The 27,727-nt window shown below is 43.0% G+C and overlaps 1 protein-coding gene across 1 annotated transcript in view; it reads right to left on the reverse strand.

Annotated features, from left to right (window-relative positions):
• Positions 1 to 27,727, reverse strand: part of LOC122745349 (LIM domain containing preferred translocation partner in lipoma) — a 684,962-nt gene that overhangs the window by 132,911 nt on the left and 524,324 nt on the right. Inside the window, exon 9 of the mRNA XM_043990587.1 lies at positions 21,808 to 21,931. Within this exon, the coding sequence (XP_043846522.1) occupies positions 21,808 to 21,931 (124 nt within the window). The remainder of the gene's footprint in view (positions 1 to 21,807; positions 21,932 to 27,727) is intronic.

Genomic DNA, 27,727 nt, shown 5'->3' on the forward strand with positions numbered 1-27,727 from the left:
TGTAAGACAAAATATCTACTCCTTTCCTAGGCAACTAAATCCTTACACTTTCTGGCTCCAGCCAACCTTCCCTGCCTTGTTTTATATAATTCTTCTTTACACTCTGCTCTGCCGAAGGCACAATGCTCCCTCCTTACCTCCCCACCCCCTACCACTGCCACCTTTTCCCCACATAAGACATTCTATCACTGACCTTGCTGCATTTGCACACAGGACTCCCCCATGCAGCACTGGATCACTCCTTTCAACATTCCCTCCAAATATACTGCAGGGGTGGGGGGAGGTGAGGGTTGAAGGTTGGTACCTCTGTCTATAGGACTCCCTTTGTTTAGAATGCCCCCTTTCCCCTAATTAATTATCTATTTGTATTTACATTTTAACTTTCTCCAAGGAGCCATTGTTGCCCTCCCCATTTGGGATGAACTTTTCTGCTCATGTAATACTTTGTTTTTTATATCCTCATGCACATGAAAGGCCAAGCTGTTCATGGGCCATCCTTGTGTGTCTGCCATCACCTGGAAGAGAAGGACCACCATCAGGGCACTCTCTTTGTCTTGACATGACTTTGTCCATCATTATCTGTCAGTGTTTACCCCATCCCTTCCCAACACAATGTATGTGAGAATCTTTAGCACGGGTTCTTCCATTGTTATCTGTGGATCCCACAGTTCTGCAGCACAGTCCATGGCACAGAAGAATCACTTGAGAAATGACTGGGGAATTGGACTGAACAAATCTTTGTTTCTTTCTCCACTGCCTCCCACAGCTCTCTGCACACATAAGGTGCTAAAGACGAGCCATTTGCTGTTCTCACCCCACCCCACCCCACCCCTACCTCCTGTTCTCTTAGGAGATGGACAGTAGGTGGTGGGAGGGAATTTGAAAGCCCACATTCAGCAGCCTTGGGAGGGACAGTCAGGAAGATGCTCCTTCGCCCCATACATGCCGGGATTGTGTTAGGAGCTAGTCTTGTTTGCCACAACACCTGAGATTCCCCATCTCCCTATTCCCCATTGCCACTGATTGCTGCAAAGTGCCCCCCCACCCAAGATCACCACTGGAGGGAGTCCCATCAGAGCTGAATTCTAGCGTACCCTGGATTCTGGCAGTGGGCAGACATTCTGTTCATTACAACACCACTGGGAAGACAATGGGATTGTTCTCCAATAATATCAAGGTTCATAAGGACGTTGGCAATGCTGTGGTCATGAAACCTTTTCCTTTTCCTCTTGACCACCCTCCCCTAGCCTGCTTGGCTCATCCTTCTTTCTTACTTTTGTAAGAAATGACGAAGCATCACAGACGTACCAATAAGACGCACAGATAAGCACGGTACAGCTACAAACTAAAACAAAACACAAAACACAAAAACATCAGCCCCTGGATCAGAAGACCTGGGTCCAAATTCTACCTTTGAATTTGCCCATCTGTTAAATGAAGGAGTTGGCCTCTGGGCTCCCTTCCAGCTCTGTGAATCTAGGATGAAAAGTCAATCTATGGCTATCCAGAGATAGACTTTCCCGGGACTTGGGTCCTAGGTGTGACTCTTCCATCTGTCACCTATGTGGTATGGGATAAGGCATTTCATCTATCTGTGTCCTCAGTTTCCTTATCTGTTAAAATGAAGGCGTTAAGGTGGTCAGACTTGAAGGCAATTTTCAGCTCTAAATATACAGTATGATACAATGATATAACTGATGACAAGAGAAGCACGGTCAAAAACATTTGAGTGAAAAAGAAGTGTAGGTCAGTAAGTGATAACTGATGGCTAGCTGGTTTTTTACACTGCTGTCCTGTTGTTACCAGTGAGAAAGGTCCCAAAGGAGGAGAGGAAGGTCCCTGGTTGTTCTTGGGAATTGATGTAGAATGCAGCCATGACTGCATTAAGATGGGAGGTGATCCATGTCATTAGCAAGAATCACCACACTGACAAATTCACAGATTCATCATAATGTTTAAGCACATTATGATATGTAATGCAATCTTGGGCAAATCACTTTCTTTCTCAGGGACCTCCATTTCTTCAATCTGTCAAATAAAAGAGTAGAATTGGAAGGATTTTAAGGTCTCTTCTAACTCTAGAGTCATGAACCTATAATTCTAAATATTTAGAATGGTTTCCTGCTCTCCTCAGTCCTCAAAGAGTTGATAATACAGTTCATCTGGGAATCACTGGATTGGTTCTTCCGAGACCAGGTCTACCTTAGTAGGAATGCTCAGGTTCTAGGTCAATCTCTACAGAATTCTCAGTGGGGGTCTCAGTCCAAAGCTTCCTCCTTGCTCAACCCAGAAAAAATCTTTCTGCATGAAAAAAAAATCTATGGGTATAAATTGGATAATTCTTCAAGCTCACTTGGGATAAAGTGTCTTTAAAACCGTTCCACTCCAAATTATCTTGTAATTCTTTTCTATGGACATACGTGTGTGTGTGTGTGTGTAAATAATAAATATATAATATAATAATGTAATAAATATTTTGGGTTTATTGATTGATCCACAGTTTGTCTTGGTCATTCTTCCCTGAGGTGGGATAACTATAAAGAACTGAAAATTTGCTCTTGAGTCTCCAGTTTTGATGACTGTTCTTCAGACCCAAGAAGACGTGTGTGTGTGTGTGTGTGTGTGTGTGTGTGTGTGTGTGTTTATTTAAAGCAAAAGAACTTGAACAATATTTTGTGGGTTTGATAATATTCTCACTGCTTCTGTTCAGATAAAAAACTGGGTATTTGGATTATACTGCTCTTCTTGCTCCGACATGCATAGAGATAACAAGAAGTGAATAATCCAATCACAAAATGTTAGAGATGGAACAATCAATCAACAAGCATTTATTAAGCCCCAACTGTGTCCAATGTCTCCAGGCCAATCATAATGACAAAAGACCCCATGCTATAATGCACCTGACTACAGAGCATGCAACCTTCACTTGAATAACCCCATTAGTGAAAACTAACTCCCTCCCTCCTTCCCTCCTGAAGGAATTGACTTAGTATTGCTTGGAAGTGTTTCCCTGCATTAATCTTAAATGTAAAACTTCACTCATTTCTCCTTATTCTGTCTGGAGCTAAGCAGAACAAGGTTACTCCATCTTCTATACATCTCTTCTTCAGAGACTTGCAGACTGATATAAATTTTCAAGACTCTTCTCTAAGCTAAAGGTCTGAAGGTCTTAAGTAGATGGAGTAGTGCAGCTAGAGTCAGGAAGAGTTATATAAGTCACAAGCGGCTCCTGTCACTGTTGAACCAAACCCACTTTCTCTTCTTCAGAATCGAACAGGGTGATGAGCACAAACTGGATCGGACGTAAGAAGATCTAGACAGGTGGTCAGAATGAAGCCTCTCTATCCCCTCTCTAGCACTATCCTTTGAAATATGTTCTTCTTTTGGTTTCCCTTGGTGTTTTTCTTCTCACCTCCTTTAAGGGCATCCCTCCAGCGATCACCAGGTTGGGGCCCTATAGGTATTTCAAGGGTTGTAACTTCTGCCATTTGCAATTCAGCAGTAGTTAAGGGACCTCGACTTAAAGTCAGGACAAGTGGACTTAAAATCTAGCTACAGAGATACCCCAGTCAAAGAACCCTGGGCAAATCATTTAACTTTAGACCCTTTGTTGCAAGACATGCAAAACGGGGCTGTTACAAGAAACATCGTCCAGTGGTTGGGAAGATACAATGATCTAATGCACATAATATAGCTGTGAGAACCCTAGCAAAGGCTCAGTTCAGGTATCGATTCCTGGACAATGCACAGGCAAGCTTCCCATCGTTGTAGCCTGTGCCCCATACATACAAGGCACTGTCCCCTCCCCCATCTCCACCTGTTAGAATGCCTAGGTTCCTTCTCAGCTGAGGCCCCCGTCCACCATCCACCATGGAGACTTTTCTCTTTCCACAAGCTGCTAGTGCCAGTCTCATAAAAATGACTTTGGGTTGGTTACATCTACATTTATGTGTATGTGTCCACACCTGACAGGATGGAAGCTTCCTGAGGGCAGGGACCAGACTGCTTTTCTCTTTGTACTCTGGGTTGCTTGCAGAGAGTCTGGCATGGGCTAAGCACTTAAGAAATATCTGATGTTGGATGTCTTCCCTCCAAGAGCAATGTGAACTCCTTAAGAAAGCAGATTATGCCCAGCATATATGTAGATGGTGCTTAATCCATGTTTGCTTAATGGATTGATTACTGTGGGTCTGTTTTCTTGACCCTATTTATTCTTGTGCACTAGGGTTTTGTTTTGGTCTCCAAGACCATGTGTTAGGCTTTTTAACACTAAGTATACTTCTACAAATGCTTAGGGCATTATTGTTGTTTATATCCGTTGTTAGGGAGAGATAATCAGTTAAAAACCAAGAAGGAATGGGAAGAGAAACAGACCTGAGCAGACCAGATCCCAGCAGCTACAGAAACGTCCCCATCGCATTTTGCTGAAGTGTGTGTGCCTGTGAGTGTGTGTTGGTGAGGAGTGCTCGCAGGCCTACTGTAGATGCTGCATAAGAAAAGGTTTTTTTTCCAGAATTGGGGTGTCACAACAGCTATCTGAAATCACTAAGTCTCTAAAATTAGGGGTGTCAACTAAGTCGAAGAATTTTATAACCGGCATCTGCCTTCTTCAAGCACCTTGAGGAAACACACACAGAAGTCACAGATGCAGACACTTCTCCTGAGCACCCGAAATAGCAGCAACTTCCGACCAATCCAGCCCTCTCCGAGTCATGGCAAGCTCTGGTTGATGAAAAGAGCGGCCTTGCTTAAGGTAAGCTCCTTGTTATGCCAAAAGCCTTCCAGTCACAATTTCTTAACTAATGCTTACTGGACATGAACTCTCCAGCAAGATTGGGGTGCATTAAAAAAATAATACCACCCCATTTCTGTGCACCTGAAAAGCTGGCCTAAAAGTTGCCAACAGAAACACACAGTTCAAAGATCCCTCCAGTCCACTTGAGAGACATACCATAAGACATCTTCATAAGTAGCACATTGAAAGCCAGCATCTGTCTTGCATCAAATCTAATGCGATGTCCAGCTGGGCACCATTACCCAAACAGGGCAAGCAAAGCAAGGCCTCTAAAAACATCAGGTGCAGAATAAGCAGTGTATTTGAACACCTGGATTCACAGGCACACCGAGTCACTGATGGAGGCCTTTGCAAGAGAAGGAAATCCAATTATCCTAAATGCCACTCACCCCAGAAAGAACAAGAGGGGGAAATGGAATGAGGCTTGGCAAACAACCCATCCAATTAACACAAGCCTCCTAGATGGATGACATCATCTCTGGGATTTTTCCCTTAATGATACTGGCATTGACAGGCCACATGGCAGTTAGTGGTAGCTGGGTTAGTTCAATACTCAGCATCATGTTCTTCACACAATCTTATGAAGAAGGATGAACATGGCCTATGTTAGGATTATGACCAAACTCAGGGGCACAAGAACTGGAACAGAGAAAGCCTTGGTAGAATTTCATCTCATCCAGTGAGGTTACTGTCCATGGCTTCCCATCATTCCTCCAGATGTGGAAGACTTCTTTGGGGTCTTTTTTTTTTTAATATTTGAGGGATACTCTGGGAGAACTCCTGGGCTTTTTATTTGACCCCATTTGCTTGCAAGGTGAGCAGGCAGAACATATCAGATCCAATAACAGCTTTGGGGTCCAGAAGATCTAGGTTCAAATCTACTTTCCAAAATATATTAGCTAAAGAACCCTCGGTAAGTCACTTAAATACGCAGTGCTCCAGGCAACTTATTAAGATGATAAATCACAAAGGAGTTACTGACCATTATTAGCAGAAGGAATTGTCCATATTTCCTGTGATGAAACACAGGAAATAACAACAACAATATTAATAATGATGATAATAATAGTGATAATAATGGCCTCATTATCTGTCGTAGCTTCCATACTATGGATACAAATACCAAACAGTACTGGACTAAGAGTCTGTCTATTACTACTGGATGGTGCATTAGTAAAGTTCTACCTACTGTAGGCTTTCCAAGGCTTGTTGGGACAGAAAATGGGCTATGCTAGGTCCATTAGCAGATAGCTACACAGAACTGAAGCAGAACTCTCGTCATTGGTGCTAAATGCAATCTGATTGAACTTCTCTAAGAAGCCAGGTAATAACAAATCATTTCTAGCATCATGCCCTCCTGAGACACTAAGGAAAGAGAGAAGTCTAGGATATCCTCCTGAAATTAGAACCTACAGTCACGAGGGATAGGGAGACCATTTCAGAAGAGCTAGGATGGATCACCACAGCGCTTGATTCAAACAGATGGAAAGTCATACCTTCCTTACTACATGAGTGGATTAATGAATTATCTAAAAATCACTTATTCATAATTTATACATGATTAAGCACCAAACTAACTGCCAAGCCCTCTGCTAAGCACTCAAGATCCAAATACACAAGTGATGACAGGTGATATCAATGGATGTCTGGGAATATATATTCGAACACATCCCATCACCTTACACATAATCAAAGGCTAAGCTTTATCTCTGTACAGAAAAAAGAACACTTGGATCTGGGAAAGAAGAAGCTTAGGATCCTCACCAATTCAACTAAATTCAATTCGCATTTACTAAAAGCTTGCAATGTGCCTGACACCAAAGATGCAAAGACAGATGAAAAACAGGCCCTGGCCTCGAAGAGTTTATATTTTGAGGCAGGGGAGGGCAGTAGGGGAAGAATATGATAGGTGAAGGAATGATCTAGACCAAATACACTCCCAAAATTATGAGTGACCATTTTTAATGTTTACTCCCAATCCATGACCTGTCTCTTGTAATAACAGTAGAAAGAAAGAAGGAAAGAAGGAAAGAAGGAAAGAAAGAGAGAGAGAGAGAGAGAGAGAGAGAGAGAGAGAGAAAGAGAGAGAAAGAAAGAAAGAAAGAAAGAAAGAAAGAAAGAAAGAAAGAAAGAAAGAAAGAAAGAAAGAAAGAAAGAAAGAAAGAAAGAAAGAAAGAAAGAAAGAAAGAAAGAAAGAAAGAAAGAGGGAAAGAAAGAAAGAGGGAAAGAAAGAAAGAGGGAAAGAAAGAAAGAGGGAAAGAGGGAAAGGGAAAGAGGGAAAGGGAAAGAGGGAAAGGGAAAGAGGGAAAGGGAAAGAGGGAAAGGGAAAGAGGGAAAGGGAAAGAGGGAAAGGGAAAGAGGGAAAGGGAAAGAGGGAAAGGGAAAGAGGGAAAGGGAAAGGGAAAGGGAAAGGGAAAGGGAAAGGGAAAGGGAAAGGGAAAGGGAAAGGGAAAGGGAAAGGGAAAGGGAAAGGGAAAGGGAAAGGGAAAGGGAAAGGGAAAGGGAAAGGGAAAGGGAAAGGGAAAGGGAAAGGGAAAGGGAAAGGGAAAGGGAAAGGGAAAGGGGAAAGGAAAGGAAAGGAAAGGAAAGGAAAGGAAAGGAAAGGAAAGGAAAGGAAAGGAAAGGAAAGGAAAGGAAAGGAAAGGAAAGGAAAGGAAAGGAAAGGAAAGGAAAGGAAAGGAAAGGAAAGGAAAGGAAAGGAAAGGAAAGGAAAGGAAAGGAAAGGAAAGGAAAGGAAAGGAAAGGAAAGGAAAGGAAAGGAAAGGAAAGGAAAGGAAAGGAAAGGAAAGGAAAGGAAAGGAAAGGAAAGAAAGGGAAGGAAAGGAAAGGAAAGGGAAAAGACAAGACAGAAGTAAAAGGAAGACTATATTGACTTCATCTGAAAGTTCAGTCAACACTGAACATCTTCATTACTTCCTCTCCTTATCTCACCTCTATTTGGTTTTTTTTTTTTCTTAAACAAATGAACAGGAATCTATGTTCTCTCCCTCCTATCTCCATCCCACTGGGAAAAGAAAAAAAAATCTTGTAACAAACATGAATAGTAAAGCAAAATAAATCTCTCCAATGGCTATATACAAAAAATATGTTTCATTCCACACTCGAAATCTGTCACCTCTGCAATATCTTGCATGTTTCATCATCCATCCTCTGGAATCATGGGTGGTTGTTATATTGATCACAGTTATTTCAGTTTTCAAAGTTGTCTGACTTTATATTATTGTTGTCATCATCTCCATCATTCTCCTTTCTTCATCAGTTTCTAACAATCCTCAAAACTGTTAAATTTTATACTTTGGATGTTATAAGTTATTCTCATTCTGCCTGCTTCCCTCTGAATCAGTTCAGACAAGTCTTTCCATGTCTTTTTGAAATCATTTTTTTCATTCATTAGATCACAGCCGTGTTCCATCAGATTCATATCACAAACTATTCAGCTGTTCTCTTGGGCATCCCCTTGGTTTCCAATTTCTTTCCACCACAAATAAAAGAGATGCTATAAATATTTTTGTATAGAAAGAGCTTTTTCTTCCTTCTTTGGTCTCTTTTGTGTAGAGCCCTGAGCGGTGGTCTAGCCAGCTTAAAGGGCCCATACTCTTGAGCAACTTTTTGTGACCATTCCCAACTGCTTTTCAGAATGTTTATGCCCAGTTCTAGATCTACCAATGGTATGCTAATATGCCTGTTTTTCCACAGTTGCTTCAACATGTATCATGTTTCATTTGTTGTCACTGACAGGTATGAGGTTGAATCTCAAAATTGCTTTGCCTCTTTCTAATGAACAATGAAACTTTTTTTTATATGATGATAGATAGCCTGAGTTTTGCCCCTTGAGAAATATCTGTTCGTATCCTTTGACCCATTGTCAATAAAGGGATAGCTCTTTTTCCTATATATTTTAATCAGTTTTTAAAATATAAACTATAACCCATTTCACAGCTGGAAGGCTTCGTGGAGAAGGTAACACCTAAACTAAGCCATGAAAAATGAAAGCAGCTAAAAGGATTCAGGAAACTCCATTCACAGAAGGCATACCTCCCCACTGGCCAGACTCCATCCTGTTTCCCAGACACCCTCATTCACTCCAGGCCTGGGCCTGCTAGGCTACAAGAGCCAAAAGTGTTCCATGCATTGCCACTGGCCAACTAATATGAGACTGATTCATCTCTAATCTGCAGGTCTTTTCAATGACTATTTCCCATTTCCTGAAATACTTTACCTCTTAAACTGTAACCCTGTAAATCTCTGGCTTGCCTTGCTAACCAACTTCAGCTCCTCTCTCAAAAGGATACCTTTAGGGGCAGCTAGATGGCGCAGTGGTTAAAGCACCGGCCCTGGATTCAGGAGTACCTGAGTTCAAATCCGGCCTCAGACACTTGACACTTACTAGCTGTGTGACCCTGGGCAAGTCACTTAACCCCCATTGCCTAAAAAAAAAAAAAAAAAAAAAAAAAAAAGGATACCTTTCCCTGGACTTATAAGAGCTAGTGTTCTTCAATGGAAAGCTTCATTCCAATGGGAAAAGAGACCAAGATCCTTCCCAAAGATTGAGAAAAGGTCTTCTGGGCCATACTAGTGGAGGCTTCCCTATTGCAAGAAAGCTCAATGGGCCCCGCTCTGTGCAGCTTAGAAGGGCTACAAGGTGGTTATGCTGACAGGGAGGTAAAGCCGCATCTCAGTTCCCATCTCCGATGAGAAAATGGTCTATGATTCATTCTGCACGGGCTGACTCAAAAGTTTCTCTCTCTTTCTTTCAAATTATTTCTTGATCGGGTCCACATGAAAAAAAGGCCAAGTCGTTGGCTCAGCAGGTTAGAAAAATATGTGGGGCTTTCTCATACGCAATGAAGTAAAAAACAATTTTGTTGTTTCTCATCCTTTGCCATCCCAAATATTCACAGATCACCGCAAGTAAACACCGAATGCTGACTCAAAGAGAGACAAGAGCTGAGGTGGGAGAATGAGAGAAATCTGTTTTGACATGCACGTGTCTGCGAGGCCGCACATAGGTTGGTGGCGACAGACTGGCTACAACAGTGGAGGAAAACATATTAATAGGGGGAATTATCCATTTTGATAATAGCATCAAATTATCTATAATGTACAGCATGATGGAATTAATGGTTACGTTATATTAATATCCCTTAGATGTGCCAAGTGTCATCAGGGTATACATTAAAAATATTTAGCAACTGTATTAACTCAAGAAAATACAACTTGTGATTTACACAGACGGCCAACAGCACTGATGCTAAGATGCATCCTGATGGTGTACCACAGCAGACGATGCCATATTATTTTATGTTTATTAGCTAACACTAAAGGCAGCAGCCATAGAGTCAAGGACCAAAACTCATAACGCCTGGGAAGGTAAGAGTTTCTGGTAAAGAACACTCCAACTCTGCATGAGAGGCATTTTAAAAATTTGTCCATTTACATTGCAAAGGTATAAACCTCTAAGCTGAGGTACTCCAAATATATGTGTGTATGTATATACATTTTTGTGTGTGTATTTATGTATGTATATATATATACACACACACACATACATATATGTATGTTTGGATACATGTTAAAGTAAGAATACAAAACTCATAGAATATTAAGAGCTGGATAAAAAACAAAACCAAAAAAAAAAAACCCTTGTAAGCCATTATACACATTTACAAATTGAGGCTAGGACAGACAGAATGATTAGAACACTAGTATTACCTCTTCCATGGTCTTATACTTGAGTGAATAGCATAACAGATAGGACACTAGACTTGGAACCAGGAAAGCCCTGAGTTCAAGTGCTGCTTCCAGCACTTACTAGTTGTGTGTCCTTGGTCAAGTAGTTTGACTCCTTTGTGCCTCAGGAGTCGCCTGTAAAATAATGGGTCTCTAAATTCTGTTCTGGATGCAATCTTTTGATCCTTCATTCTCCTACCTCCATGATGGCTGTCAATGATGATTAGCATGGTCTCCCTGATCCCTTCTCAATGTTGAAATCCTTTTTTATTCCTCCAAGAGCCAGCTTCCACATTATCTCCTCTGTGAAACATTCCCTTCACCTAATCACCCCTCTCCAACACTCCCCCCACACACATATACACACACACGTGCAAATGCACACACTCCAACCAATCTCCTGTGGTTAGACATATGATCTGCCTTAAGGTACTTGGCTTGTATCTTTTATTAAACCTTATCATGTTCTCTCCATACTGGAACATAAAGTCCTTGGGAACTAGAGAGCTTCCATTTTTGTCTTCTCATTCCCAAGCTCCACATTGCACAATGACTTGCAAATAGTAAGCGATGAAAGGAGATGAATAAATGTGCCCCCCCCCCAAATGGAATGAAACATTATATTATACTTCTCTGTGGACATAGGTTCTCCCTCAAAAAAGTGATAATTCCTACTGAGCTAGGGTAATCCAATTTATTCATCTTAATATCCCCAGGATCTTGACTGGGGAAGTGCTTAATAATTAGTTGTTGAATTGAAATAAACTGTCTTGGTAGCATCCCAGGCTACCAAGTTTTGCCAAGAATAAAGATAATGCCTTGAAATGCTTTCTAGATACAAATGAAGAGGGGGGAGATACTCACACATGTAACATCCTTATGAAAAATTGGCTGCCTTATGATGCACTCAGGGGGGGATTAATGGTAAGACTTTGGTAAAGTCTAAATCGACATACATTTTATGGTTGGGAAGTCAGAGCTGCCTCAAGATAATCCTGGACATAGGATTCATAGGGTCAGACAAAGCCAAAATCAAGATCAGTCACTTCTAACCAGCATTTATTAAACACTCTGTATCTGATATGGTCCTAAACATTGGCAGTACAAAGAAAGCAAAAACATGGTATCTGACCTCAAGCACGTCACATGACAATGGAGTATAGAATATGGGGGGGGGGGTATACAAGACCTGTCCATCTATCTATGTCATGTGAGTGTAACATACTCTCATAGCAAAGACATTGACAATGAGGGGTGAAGGGAGGTGATAGATAATATCACAGGATTTTGTTGATATCCACGTGAGGGTGGGGGAAGGGCACAGAGGATTTCCATAAGCTTGGCACAAAGTGTAAGGAATACCTCACCTTCAATTATAATCAACTAGAAAAGAGCAAGGGGCCACTGAAAAGGGAGAGGAATAAATCCCAAGAAACTTGGGGACATAATGCTTCCTGTTTCATGTTATGACATTATAAGATGGCAGAAGGAATGACCTTGATTTTTGTCTTTTATTTTCAAAGAGGACCAATGGCATCACAGGTGATGCCTTGACTTGTTCATGAATTGGATTTAAGCGAGGCCAACTTGAACAAAGTTATCAGCCTCACTCTCTCTGAGACAAGACAGAAGTCGAGAAGACTGGGAATGTCCTGGGATGCAATGAATAACCTCGGCATCTTCCATGTCTAACCAAGTTCTAAGCTCTCCACAGCACTCACTTCAGCTGCCTACATGACCATTGGAATAAACTGTTCTCATCCGCCTATTCCACCAGGGGAAGTCTTCACATGCTTGGTGTAGACATCTCCCTTACTACCCATTGGGTCTGAGGCCCCTTGGTTACCCCTAACCTGGTATAGACCATCAGCTGAGATGGTTTCCCAAACTCTCACCTGGGGGAGAAATGACCTACTAGTCAGCCAGAGTAATTTTCAACTTCAGTGAACAGGAGATGTAAAGTTGGAATTTGATTGAGAGAAAATGCTTTTAAAAATGGGCAAGGCTCTGTATTTGGGTGTATTTCCTTTTCATTGTGAAGAAAGAGGGAAAAGGAATAAAAGCAGACACAGTGTAGGGGTGCCCCCCTCCCCGAGATGAACAAAAGACAGCTCTTGAGAACAGGAGTCGCTGCCTCAGGATGTTCCTAACAAATATGGAAGCTTCCTCTTGGGAACATAATCGCCAGACACTCTCCTATTATTACATCCTTATTGTTGGCTGAACAGCCTCCGTGCCAATGAGATGGCCAATCAAAGAGCCCTGGCACCCGTGGCTACCAGCCAGTCCTGCATGGGACAGTTTCTTCATGTCCATTAGGGCTACAGTGAGGCAGAAATTCAAAGGAAGTAGATACAAGGATAACAATGTAATAAGGATGATAACCAAAAATGTTAATAGCTCACATTTAGAAAGATCTTTAAGGTTTCCAAAGTGTTTACATCCATTATCTCATGTGATACAGAACTACCCTTCATGGCAGGAAGACCCGGCAGGAAGTCTCATGTCCTGCCCATACTGCCTGAGTGACCCTGGGTGAGTGATTCACTTCTCAGTCATCTAGGGGACTGTAGTCCGGAATCTCAAAGCAGATGCTTCACTGCATTGGCAGAGGGAGTCTCCTACTCCAATAAAATGACCACTCCAGTCTGGTCCTATCCCAATGCACAGGGGGCCACTTTACAGGCTTCACATCCTCATGAGGATGCTCTGTTAACAGTATACACACACACACACACAGAGGTATTGGATGACTTCCCATCTAAAATAAGGATCATTGTTGTAGAGCAGAAAGGTGACTGATTGTTCCCAGCTACCATCACAGTCTCTGGCTGCCATCTTGGCTGTCCACTCAACACCAATGGCAACTTCAGAGAATATAAAACTCACCATCTTATTGGTGAAGAAGGAAAAAAAAGCAACAACCTCAGTTCTGTGGGGTTGACTTGTAGCTGAAAATGAGGGAGCTATGACTCAGGAGAACACATGCACACGAACTGGAAAGTCCTTCTCCAAAGGTGCTGTTTGTAGAGTTCTGTTCTGACCGGCACATGAATCATCACTTGATAAAATGGATCTAGGGCTGAGTTCACAAAAATAGCAACTCCACCCCCATCCCCCAAAGAACTGCCCCTTTCTGGCCCCTGTCCTCCATTAAGGATGGAGCTCACCTTCTCAAGCAGGTAGGGGACTACTGCCCCCCAGCTGCCTGTATTCATAGCCTAAGGCTCAGCAATCATTGTGCCTGGAGGCTTGTCCCAGAACACAAAGAGCACTACAGCACCCCCTCCCCTTTCTGCCTTCTACCAGGTTCTGCGTTTGGAAAATGCTGTGTTAATGCTAACAGAGCAGGAGGGAAGGCTAATCCAGTGGCAAAGAACACACTATAAAAAGTTATTTAATCAAACATTAATGTGTACTAAAAATGGATAAACAAAGTAAAAAAAAATAGAGAAATATTTATTTATTAAACCCTGTAAATATATACTGCCCTGGGTAAACATGCCTTTACCAGCACATGATAGGACAGACAGACAGACAGAGAGACATGAAGATACAGAGAAAGACAGACACTTCAGATGAAGAGATTCAGACACAGGGTGAGACAGAAAAAAAGAGGGAAGGAAGGAAGGAAGGAAGGAAGGAAGGAAGGAAGGAAGGAAGGAAGGAAGGAAGGAAGGAAGGAAGGAAGGAAGGAAGGAAGGAAGGAAGGAAGGAAGGAAGGAAGGAAGGAAGGAAGGAAGGAAGGAAAACAGATTTGTATCAAGCTAAAGGCAACCCTCCTTTGAGACCCACGAACATCTTGTAGCAAACACTGCAAAAAGAATTTGTTTCTGATCAATGTCTCCTCTCCTGCAGGCCATTCATTTTTCAATTTTTGTCTTCCATTGTGGGTTTGGGATTTTTAATTAATTAGGACATTTTCTTTATTGCTTGAAGTTCCAGCTGTACCTGCTGCTCTGGCCCCACCTGGAGTTATGCCCCCATTGGTATCCAAAGCATGGTTGGCTTGTAAAGTCCTTTTCTTTTCCCAATTGGGAAGTGCAGGAGGAATCACGCAGCCCCTCCCAGCTGGGGCTCTTCCATCACTTTTCAAAACAATCCTATTTTGCTACTTTGTAACCAATTATGAAGCCAAGGCCCAAGAGCATTCAGTTGCTCACTTCCTCACTGACTTGGGTCACTGTCAGTGACCAATCAGGGACTGATGTCCCTTAGGGAATGGCAGAACAATACATGATAGGAAAGTCTAATAGGACATCATCATCGATAAGAAAGGACCAATATGAGGCATTCAGAGAAATATGGGAAGACTGGTATGAACTGACACAAAATGAAGGAAGATCCTGTTGCACAAAGTTTACAAAAGTGAAACAGGGAAGGCACTAAATTGAAAGTGAACACTTAAAATTTTTTTTTTCAAAAATTTAATTATTTATTTTTTGTGGGGTGGGACAATGAGGGTTAAGTGACTTGCCCGGGGTCACACAGCTAGTAAGTGTCAAGTGTCTGAATTCAGATTTGAACTCAGGTCCTCCTGAATTCAGGGCTGGTGCTTTATCCACTGTGTCACCTAGCTGCCCCCCACACACACACTTTTAAATTTTCAATCATCAACCTTGGCCCAGAAGGCCAGATGAGGAACTAAAGCCCACAACAAGGGAAAGTGAGCTGACCATGACAATCATGGACCTGAACTTGAACCCTAGCTATCCCATGGTGGGCAACTCCTTTTCTCTCTCTAGCCTCAGAGCCCTCCCAGTAAAAGGAAGGTGTGGAAGAGATGCTATCCAAGGTTCTGTTTCAGATCCTAGGGAACCTTTCTCTTTTTATTGGAGAAGTGGGAGACATTGGGTGCGGAATGCTATCAACACCATCATATGCATTCAAAGGATTAATTGGAGCAGCTAAACTGTCTTTCTTCCTCAGAATGACAGAACAATAGAATTTGAAAGGTGGAAGGGACCCCAGAGTAATTTGGTCAAAGCAAATGCCCCAAAAGACATTCTTTCTACCACATACCAAACAAAGGGCACAAAAGAATACCCACTTGGTGGCAAGGGGAACATAACAAAAATAACTATGGTCTACTCAATAAACATTTAATAGATGCCTAGAATATAACAAGCCCAGAGCTAGGCATTTGGAAGACAAAAAAGGTGGTCTAAAGCTTGCCTTTGAAATGGTTGCATTTTATGAGACAAATAACATGGGTAATTGTTTATTCACAATACTAGAAGAACAACAAAAACAACAGCTGAATTGGAAATTAACCCCTAGAGCCCAGATCTCATTTCACTAGTCTACTGTCACTTCTTCATCATACCCTTCCCTTTGCATTACAAATGCTGTGAACCAAGTAGGTTTGAAGGACCTCTAAAAACAAGGATGTCAGACTTGGCTTCTGGTTGGTCTCTCTCTAGCACTGCCCAGAGAAGGCTCTAGACTCATGGTGGGGGTGGAGGGGAGGGTATGAGGGAAAGTGGGGTCCTCATTTGGTACCACTCAGCAGGACATAATAATACTGAAATCAGAGAAGTCTGAAAATCCAAAGGCTGAAGGTCAAATTATTCCTAATGATGAATATTTGTGAAGGACCCCTTTAAAATCACTGCAGATCATTAAATAATTTTCTACATAGACTTTAGATGTGGTAGGTGTAATTTAAAGACAGAAGAGAAGAATAAAAGGGACCCCAAACACAAAATGAAGAAGTCCATAGTGAGGTCTAGCATAGCCTCCCTCTGCAGGATGGCTGATGGATCCCATGCCTATCTCCAGAACTGTTTAACCTCACAGCCTGCAAGGCTGCTACACATCAGGAATGTTTCCTTTTTAAATGAATAAGAGGGAACCACTCAGAAGCACTGGGCTTCTTTGCTAATAAGCAGAAGGTTTGAAAGTAAGTGTGCTGGGGCAGCTAGGTGGTGCAGTGGATAGAGCACCCGCCCTGGATTCAGGAGGACCTGAGCTCAAATCCAGCCTCAGACACTTGACACTTACTAGCTGTGTGACCCTAGGCAAGTCACTTAACCCCAATTGCCTCACTAAAAAAAAAAAAAAAAGCGGAAAGTAAGTGTGCTTCAAGGACAGTGAGAGCTAAATGTAATCTTCTTTCGTAGTAACCAAAAATTAGAAGGTATGCAGGAGACAGCCAGCTTCCCCCAACCAACCAAGTAACACACACACACACACACACACACACATACACATGTAAAATAAAAAAAAATCCCATTGGCTAGTCCTACCACATTGTGAGTCTCCACACCATTTATTTTGGCATTCAATTTCCAAACCTCTCTTTTTTCCTCCAAGCCCTGACACTTGCCCTAGTCTCCATCAGTGATCTCTTCTCTTACTGCTTCTTCCGCTCCTCAAATAATTCCATGGCTTGGTGGGAGAGAGTGCTCCTGCACAGACCCATGTTAACAGTTGCCCATGGAAACACGTTGTTCAGGGATTCAGACAGGCAGGCAGCCTCATTGCCTATGGATTTCTGCTCGAAGACCAACTGACTGCTTTCACTTTCTAACTTCTCTTCTGTCTCTCCCTTTCAATTGTGCTTGTTCCATGTTCAGAAGGGCCACTGTTGGGCTGAAAAACAGACCTGAAAGCTCCAGTCAGAGGTCATGGCTGGTGTTTGGCTGGAAGAATTGGCCCATTCTCTCTAAAGTCACTGTGCTAGGGAATGGATGCATCTCCCATCACATGACGATAAACTGGACAGAACTAATAATGGCTAAGGAAGGTTGGAAAGAGAGAGGCGCCCATCTGATACAGTTTTCTATACTCCCTCTTCATAGGAAAACAGGCCAGTTGCCCAAATAGCGTGTAGGTAAGATGGCCTTTCACATGTGTCTTATCAGAAAAAAAATGTACACGCACGCACACACACACACACACACACACAAACACACGCTTACATTTGTGGTATTTGATGACAAATTCCTGAGGTGTTGAGAGCTAGCTCAGACATAATTAAGCAGGAATGAAATTGAACTTCCTTTTCTGGGACATGACAGTGGCTGAGTCAAGACTCCAATCTTTCCCTCTCCACTTGCCTGACCAATGGCAGAATTTCGAAACATTTATTCCTACACCAATCAAGATCACCTGTTGTTGCACCTTTCAAAAGCTTTCCTACCTGCCTAGAATGAATTTCCCCCCCTCTCCTGCCCCTCTCAAAAACACAGAAACGAACAAAACCAATTCTCTAAGCTTTCCTCAAATGCTACTTCCTACAAGACGACTTTCCTCACCCTCCAGTTCCTAGACACTGCCTAAAGCCTTGTAATAACTTTATATTTATTTTAAAAGCATCTCATATTGACATATATAAGGCCTTGCTCTGATAATTAGATCCTTTTCAGTCTAGAGGCATGGATATGCCCCCAGAGGTTTATTTGATTTCCTCTTGGGTTGCTTTTAGAAGTTTATAAGAGATGCACAATTAAGAATAAAATCTCTGAGGCAGCCAGGTGGTGCAGTGGATAGAGCACCAGCCCTGGAGTCAGGAGGACCTGAGTTCAAATCCAGCCTCAGACATCTTACACTTACTAGCTGTGTGACCCTGGGCAAGTCACTTAACCCCCATTGCCTCAGCAAAAACAAAACAAAACAAAACAAAACAATAAAATCACAACCACTCTGAGCCCCCCAGTTAAAAAAATTCCTAACATTTAAGAAGAGGTTTGGTTCTCTACCTTAATTTATATGTGTATCTATCTCTAGTTAATCCCTGGCTTCTGTGACACTAATAAATCATAGATAATGAAAACATGGGCAAAACTATGTGATGATGGAATTCCTAATTATGAAGGGAAATGTGAGGAAAAGTAAGATCTATATCCTATATGTTACAAAAGAGAAGCACTACTTTATCTGTCTATCCACCTATCCACCTATCCACCCATCCATCCATCCATCCACCCATCCATCCATCCATCCATCCATCCATCCACCTATCCACCCATCCATCCATCCATCCACCCATCCATCCATCCATCCATCCATCCATCCATCCATCCATCCATCCATCCATCCATCCATCCATCCATCCATCCATCCATCCATCCACCCACCCACCCACCCATCCATCCATCCATCCATCCATCCATCCATCCATCCATCCATCCATCCATCCATCCATCCATCCATCCATTCATCTATCTATCTATCACAGAGTGATCAAGAGGCTAACGGTCACAGGAAACCTTACATTGCCACCAGTGCAGGAAAGCCCTACCCACAAGGCAGGAACCCAGAGTAACCTCAGGTCACAGCCCTGACAGGAGGACTCACCTGGATCTAATCCCTCAACTTTCCCCATATGGATATCCATTGTATGGGGTACCAGAAGAGATTCACAGTGACTGCTGGCCCCACTGCCATGCCCAGCCTCTTCTACTCCCATCCATGGAGGAACCAACAGTCTAATGGCCCACCATGGAAGCAAGGTTTTATTTTGATGGGTTGGTGTTTGTTTTTGGTTTTTTATGTGTGTAGTTTTTTTGTTTTGTTTTGTTTTGTTTTGTTTTGTTTTGTTTTGTTTTGAAAACTCTGTCAAGAATTTATATCTTTAGAATGCAAAGTCCAGAGACCTAGCTAGTCTGGCAGCTGGGTGATGCAGGAAATAAGAGTGCAGGGTTTGGAGTCAGAAGCACCTGAGTTTACATCCAGCCTCATATATGTACTAACTGACACCCCAAGTAAGTCACTTAACCTCTTTTTTTTGCCTCAGTTTTCTCATCTGTAAAATAGGAGAAATAGTAGCACCTCCCTTTCAGGGACATCATGAACAGCAAATTAGGTCACATTCATAAAGTATTACATAAACACTCATGACTGTAGAGAAGTATTAATTTGTTCATTCCACCAGAGTTTGAGTCAGGCTTCTGCAGGAGTGATTTATTACAGCTTATGTTAGTGGTCCTCAACAGTGAAGGCACACACACACTTAGGGCGAGCAGCAAAGAAAAGCTGCCCCCTGGGTGCCTGGCAGACAGATACCCAGAACATCCTATTCATGCCTCAAAAAGCATCTGTTTATTAATTATTGTGCCTTTGTTAATGATGGTGGACTGGAGGCTTATGATTCCCATTTTACAGGTAAAGAAACATAGGGTAGGAGTGGGGGGAATAAAAGGACTTGTTCAAGGCTATCAACCTCATCAGATGCCAGGGCTATGGAAGCACACCAAACAGGCATAAGGACAAGCAAGGGCTCTGATGCCCCATGGGATATGGCAGATTGACAAGCAATGTTTGATAGAGAAAAGAGGGTAGAAGAGAGCTCCAAATCGAATCACAAGGTTGGGCTTTTCATCTGGAACTCACAAGTTGCAAAAGATTTGAATAAGTGACCTGTCTCCAGCCAGTCTGGTCAAATGGAATTATTTCAATAAAATATTTCCATGACTTAACAGGATGCCTCAGAGCTGTCCAAAAAAGGTTAATTAGATTCTTTAAACTAAAGCCTCATCATCAGAATGAATCACAGGCTTAGGCTGGTCAGTTTGTTGCCATTATCTTAGCTATATGCTTTTAAATATTATGACAATTGGGCCAGCTAGGTGGCGCAGTGGATAGAGCACTGCCCCTGGATTCAGGAGGACCTGAGTTCAAATCCAGCCTCAGACACTTGACACTTACTAGCTGTGTGACCCTGGGCAAGTCACTTAACCCCCATTGCCCCCCCCAAAAAAAAATTAAATAAATATTATGACAATTATTAGGACCACTACCTTGCATTGATATGACACTGTAGCATGATGGAAGCTTCTTAGACCATGTCCTTTCATCTGGTGGGGAAGAGTACACATGTAGACAGAGAAACCTAAGAATTGGAGAGCCTATGATTTCATGGGAATTCTTGCCAACCCTGTCCATGACTGGCATATACTCACAGGTACCTGGTTATCTGCAAAAAGGTTCTGCCTCTTTTGTCTATACCAGGTTATAAACTCATACCCCTATAAGCTACAGATTTATACAGTCTGGCAGATATCCGAGTAGAGTTGACTTCCCGGAAGAAGATATGCAAGTGACTTTGTTTTCTCAAGTCAAAGATCAGCCCCCAGAACATGGCAGGGGGAGGAATGATCCTTGTACTCTACTTGTGGTATCTATGCTTTCAACAAACTCTGTGGTTAGAGTGACTGAGGATGGGGCTTTTCTTGGCTCGCTGAAATCTGGGAGGTTCCTAGCAGGAGACATTACAAAGTATTTTCATGCCCATCATGTTATGATTGGAACTATTAAGCCTGATGAGGGAACCGAATCTAAAAGAGGATGGGTGATATGTCAGTGGTCACACAGTCTCAATGGAGCGTCTGCCTCTCAGCCTTGTTTTTGTTCTATCACCTGACGGTAGCCTTTGATATATTGCAATTGAATTTGTTGAAAGCAAACCAATAAAATGTAAGTCAATTAGCTGACAGCTGTTTACTGAGCTACAGTTCCCATGGCAATTGGTCAGAACTTTCCATAGCAGCCAGACTCTAATTTGGCAATCATGCCCATACTATCTGCCACCAACTTTGAACCAGGCCATCTTATCCCTTTCAACTCTGCATCATGAAGTGTCTGCCCTGCCCATCTGGGGCTAGTCTTCATGTGCCCCTAGAAATGTCTCTCCTTTCACTAATCCAGTCTCCCTTTCTTAGCAGAGGCTAAGGAGCAGAGAGACTCCTTTAGTGACATGCCCTTACTCTTTCTCTTTCCCCATCAGCATCCTGCCCACATTGGGAAGGTCCTCTCTCACCTACCCTATGCCAATTTAATCCTATCCATTCTCTAAGGGTTTCTCAAATCTCACTTTCTGCCATAAGTCTTCCTTCGGTAGCTTTGCCAGCCATCTCTGATCTTTCCCACTCTGTCACTCTCAGAGGAGGCAACGTCCAGGTGAAATCATTCTGCCTAAGAGCTTTCTCCTCAAAGGTGACATTCCAATTACTCAACTACTCTGTATATGCCTTGGAAGTCTCCAGCGTGGCAGGGATTGTTGTTCTCTTTGCATCTCAGTGCTCCACACAGTTCCTGCCATGTACTAAGAGCTTAATAAATATGTGTTCATTGATCTGGAGCCAGAGGGCTTGAGTTCCATAATTTAACTACCTGACATAGGTAGGTGGGCAAGTGACTCAACATCTCCCAGCCTCAACTACCACGTTTGTAGAGTTATCAGCACATTAAGTGACATTCCTCTGGACAGATCTCATGAGTTAGAGTATTGGAAGCCAAGGGACACGGGCTTTAGTGATCCATCCTAAAGGAGCACTCACCAAAGTACTCATCAGAAGGAGGATTCTCCATGTCATACAGCATCTTCTTGGTGAGGTGTTCTAGTTCATCCTCTGGGCGGAAGGATGGGGCAGAAGCTGAGCCCCCAGGGCCTGGGTGGCTACCCTGGAAGAGGAAGGAAACAAACAGTTTAGATTTCCCAAACCAATATAAAAGGGGGCCAGGCACCACAGGAAACCCCAGTTCCAAGGAGGTTCCAGAGGATGTCCACAATCCAAGTTCCATAAATTTACACACAGAGATCCATCAGTGCACAGTGAAAAGAGAACCTGATTTTCTAGAAAGAGCCTGGGATCCTCTCAGACAACCCAGGGCAGCTGTTGACTTAGCGTGTACCATAGACTGGGCATTTCATGTGGCCCAGTCTCTGGTAAACTGGGACAAGCAGCAAGTTATTCCCCCTGGGTACCATGAACCAGCAGGGGATGACAATGGGCAGAGGAATGGGTAAGTTTAAGTATCCCACCAGGCACCGCCTCTAGGCTGAGTAGAAGCATGTGAGCAAATAGGGCTTGTGAACATGGGGACCAGAGCTAGCCATGACACAAGGCCTTCTGGCATCTGACTGATCAAGCATTCCCCTTCAGGCCTGATGTCACATCTATGGACAGATATGTATTATGTATTCTCCTGTCTGCACGGGTTTACTATCAAAGGAGAATAAGCTCCCTGTCAGCAAATGGGGTTACATCTCCAATGCCTAACACGGGGCCCAACAAAGGAGTTCAAGAAAGAGTTTCTGAATGGAATCCAATCAACATTTTACAGACACTGGCCCCAACATACCCTTGAGCACCGTCCTGGGCCTTAGCACCAGACTTCAACTTTGTACAGTGACCTACCAAGAAACCACATATGCATGTAGTCACCCCTTGCTGCTAAGGTGAGTTTCAGTTCTTGCTGGTTTATTTGCATAAAAAAGAGAAAACAAGACACAAGAAGAGGATGAAGTAAAGATAAGGGGAGGCAGTGCTGGGCCGAGGGAAGAGTCAGTATATGCTTTTACTTTCAGAAATAGAAAGTGGACAGAGGGCTGGCCCCACTGGTGTCAGGAGAGTCCCTGGGTTCAGAGCCTTGTTTAGGTCACTTGTAAAACAGGGATTGGGTGATTCAGAGATGAGTAAGAGAACATTTCCAACAACGATCAACTTTAAAAAAGGAGATCATTTTACAGATGGGGAAACTGAGCCAAGACAAGTTGCTCAGGCTCCAACTAGTAGTAAAATCTAGAGCCAGGGAAAAGATACACACGTGTCTGACCAACAGGACACTGGGTGAGGGTCATGTGAAGTTTCTTATAGCTTCTAAGTAGGCGTTTGAGGTAGCAATGTCCCCATTTTATAGATGATCAAATGGGGGCTCTCAAAGGGTAAGAAACACAATCGGCATGCCTATGTGAAGGTGACTAAGGATTACTCTCCAATGGCTCCTAAAGCATGGGAGGACTTATGAGAATTAAGGCAAGATCCGGTAAACACAAGCAGGAAAGCAATTCACAAAATGGTCATGGCTGGGTAATGGGCAACGTCACCCTGGGGAATCCTAAGGACCAGGCTCTGCCCAGAAGAAAAGAGAGGGGGACGGCCTTTGCCTACCCTGTGATGGGCAGGGTTGGGGGGCAGGCTACTATGACTGTGGAGCACTGCAAAGAAGGTCAGGGGCCACGGATGAATTCATCAGCTTTGTTGAATTGTGGGTTTTTTCTAGATTTTTATTTTAAGAGATGGTTTTCTGGTAGAAGAGCATGTATGGAGAATTAAAGGTGATATAAAAATGTGTCTATATAATGTTGTATGTGAGTTAAAATATAATACAGATGTGCATATACCTTTAAAGTGCACACACACACACACACACACACACACACACACACACACTCTTGCACCCTTAAGGCCTGAAGACAGCTCAGCTCAGAGCCTCCAGGACACTCCCTGAGTGGCTCCTGGGGGCTATTTCTTGGTTAGAATTTCCTTGGTCTTTCCCTAGCACCTTTCCTCAAAGGAGTGCTGACTGTTCCACCAATAGCAGTAACCCAACAAACAGAAAGCCTCACCAGGAGGCTGGGAGAGAAGCAACTGCCTCCTTCCTTGAGAAACAATCACACAGAATGACTGTCCCGAACAAAACCAAACAATGTCTTCTAGAAACAAACCAAACCGATGAACAAAACAATCACAAAATCCAAAGCACAATAAGGGAAACTGAGTCCAGGTGCCTTGGAGGGGAGAAGAGGGAAGGGGAGCAGCATGACTGAGAGCCACACATCTAAAGTCCTGAGAGGGCCCAGGAAACAGCCGCTGAGGACAAGGACAACCAAAAGGACCCTGCTTTTCTTCAGCACTTGCCAGCTCCGCGGGGTCCTGTCACACTCTCCCTTCTCACCAGCCTCCCTTTAAGGTAGAGTTCAGGTACCGCCAGGAGACTACAGCCGGCCGCGCTCCTCATCTCCCCCATGATTCCTGCCTGTGGCAGTGATACCCCACTTTTCATGAACCTTTTGGGGGTTTCTTGGTAAAACCCCTGGAATGTTTTTCTGTTGCTTTCTTCAGCCCATTTTACAGAGGAGGAAACTGAGGCAAATGGAGTTGAGTGAATTGCCAAGGGTCATACATGGGGTTAAGTGTCTGAGGCCAGATTTGAACTTAGATCCTAACTCTAGGGCTGGTGCTCTAACCACTGTGCAATGTAAAGAATTAATTGCTATTTGAAGTTTTTATGACCCCATCTTTTGGCTAGAATTAAAAAAAAATAAAACACCTCAGCTTGCGCACTGGCCTCTGGGGCTCTGCAAATAGCTTGGGGCTCCACCCACTGGTTGTAGCCGTTACCATGGTGCTGGCACCTCACCTCATCACCACTGGCTGATGCCTACATGGGCCTGGCAAAATTATAATGATTGGAAGCCTAGTGAGGGCAGTCATGTGACTGTCAGAGCGACCAGCCCATTGGCTGGGGGCTGTCTGGGGTCTGCTGGGAAGAAGGGAGGATTTCCGCCATTCTAGCTTGAAGCTGGAAGGGGACAGGACACTGCTGTGTGTTATCAGCTGATTCCTGGGCAGGGGTGTTGTTCAAGTTGTATAATTTCCCTTTCCCCATTTTATTTCCTTTCCCTTGATTCTCCTGATCCTGTTTGTGTTTTTTAAAGTTCGTTCTTGTTCAATAAATCCTGCTCTGTTTGGGGGGAGGCTGCCGGTCTCCTTCCTTGCCCAGTATTGCAGTGAGCCGCCTAGCTAACACTTCCCAATTAAAAACTGGTCCCCACACCTCCCAACTGCTCTAGATGCTCCATCATGTCCCACAAAAGTCACTTCCTTTTCTATCTGGGTCATGTTTACTCTTGCATGGGCAGGTTGGAGCATTTCTCTCTAAAATAATGTGAGGGCACAGGTTTTTTGGTTCCTTCCCTTGTACCCTAGTGCCTGGAACATAGTAGGTGTTTAATCACATCTTGTTGAATTTACAAGGAGATAGCAAAGAAGGAAGAAGATAATGTTATCTGACAGATAATTTTGGGTTTTGCCATCCTCTTTGTGGAGACTTATGTGATGATGGGCATGTGGTTTTACCTCTCTGACCACAGGATCTTCTTCTGTAAAATGAGGAGACTGGACTAGGTGGGCTCCAGAACTGTGATACTGTAAATTCAGGTCCCATCACTGTGTTTTAGGGGAAGTGGTTTTTATTTACTTTTGTGGTTTTATTTTAGATGCGATCTGGGTTAAAACAACAATACAACAACAACAGCAACAACAAAACTCTGCTCTCCGTGAGCCTTCCTCTTTAGTTCAGCTTGCCAACCCTTAAACCACTTTACACTTGACTGTGGTTATTTGAGAGCAAGTCAGAGGTGAAAGGACAAGCTGTGTACAGACTTGACCCTATTTCTCTCCATCAGACTTTCACAGAAATCCACAGAGCACCTGAGGAAATAAGGATGGAAATGAGGTGGGTTTGGGGTAGGGGGTCAAACACTGTAACAGCCACAATTTCCCTGTTTCAGGTTGTGTTACTCATTTCCTTTTTCTCTGTCTTTGATAAAATCATATTGATGAGGGGAAGAACAACAAGTCGTTCATAATTCAGATTGGTCATAGGAAAATTAACACCAGGAAAGGAAGTTCTCAGTATTCTGGGAGCCCATCTGCAGGAGCACGAAATTAAGAATGAATGTCAAGGGACGCCAGGGACACCTCTGACCAGAGAGATGGATCCCTCCCAGAACCAAGGGTCAGCTAGAGTGAAGGGGAAAACCATGACCTCCCGGGCAGCACATTCCACTATAAGACAACTAACTGACAGGAAGCTTTTCCTGACTTCATGAAGCCAACTCGGCCATGTCAATAGACCTCATACCCTAGGAGAGAGAAAGAGTCAAAGAATGAAGATGATTCTCAAGTTCAAGTTTCATTTCAGGGAATAGGAATTTCCTCACTGTGAGGAAAAATTTCTTCACTTTAACAGCACAACGTCTGCTTCATTCTCAACTTAAAAAACAATAGCAGGTTCACCTCTGAGAATCCAGCCTCTGCTTCTCCCAGTGTAGCACTTAAATTTCAAGGGGGAAAAAGATTGAATTTCAAACATAAAAAAAAAAAAAGAATTTTAAAGTTCAAAATTTTCAGTATCTTTCAGCTCATATAAACCAAAAGCAGACAGCACACATTTCTTCTCATCCCCCAAAAGTTGCTTCCTGTTTGCATGGAAAATCTTTGACAAATAATGTATTTGGAGGGGATGTTGCAGGATTTACTCCACTAGGATTATTTTCTTTTAAGAAACCATCTTGTTGACACAAACATTCCTCCATTGATATAGCATGGTGTCAAAGAATTGAACACTATAATCACCAGAGAATTAAAGCCACAGGACAAAGGAGAGGTGTGCAGTGGGAGTAAGCAGAAAACAGATTTCCAGCAATGATCTACTCAAAAGAAGTGACATGAAAAACAAAATGTTTACATGGATGAGTAAGAAGTGGGGAAACATTAAGATGGATGATCAGAAACCAGAAACAAAGACAGAGGATGGCATCAGTTGACATAAATATAAAGACTGAGTGGAAGACCTAAGGTAGATCTTTCCTATGGTGGAGAACATGAGCAAGCATCACAGAAAATGAGATGGTGTGGAAAGGCTGTGACTCATATGATGGATGAAGCATCCCCATCAGTGCAGGCATGGGACCCATTCACTGAGATACTGAACTCTAAGAGAGAGAAAGAGGTGGGGGGGAGGGAGGGAGGGAGAGGCAGGAGCTTCATACACATCATAGAATCTGGGAGTTGGAGGGGGGCCTCTGAGGTCATCAGATCAACCCTTGCCATCTCATGCCCAAGGTGAGATATTGCGGCGGACCAGTATCCCTTTCCCCCTATTCACAAACTCCTTTTCATGAAGCCTAAGAATGCTAATTTTCTATTTGGCTTCAGTATCATGACACTGACTCATCTTGAGCTTATAGGGCCTACAATGCACAGTTCTGAAAACACAATTTCTCCATAGTATTAAGTACAAATGTGATGTTTTTAACCCAACTGTGAGATTTTACATCTAACCCCATGAAATTTGAACTAATTAGATTCAGGCCCTCTCTGCCCCACTGCAAGTTTTTCCAATATAGGTCACGATACTTATATGTCCCCTTTGGTAATTGGGTTTATTTGTTTTATTTCAAGCTTAGGCTACTGAAAACTGTTTTCTGGATGCCAACTCTACCCTGGCAATGTGTCAGGCACAAATTTGATAAGCATCCCGACAATGAACAAATATATGAATGAAAAAAGCATTTACTAATGCTTAGTAGGCACTTACTAAGTGCCAGGAATCTATGACTTTTTCCATCACTGGTGAAACATTAAACACCCCAGGAACAAACACAGATGTCTGGGGTACTTCACTACA

The sequence above is a fragment of the Dromiciops gliroides genome, chromosome 3 (assembly GCF_019393635.1).
Source record: "Dromiciops gliroides isolate mDroGli1 chromosome 3, mDroGli1.pri, whole genome shotgun sequence".
NCBI lineage: Eukaryota > Metazoa > Chordata > Mammalia > Microbiotheria > Microbiotheriidae > Dromiciops > Dromiciops gliroides.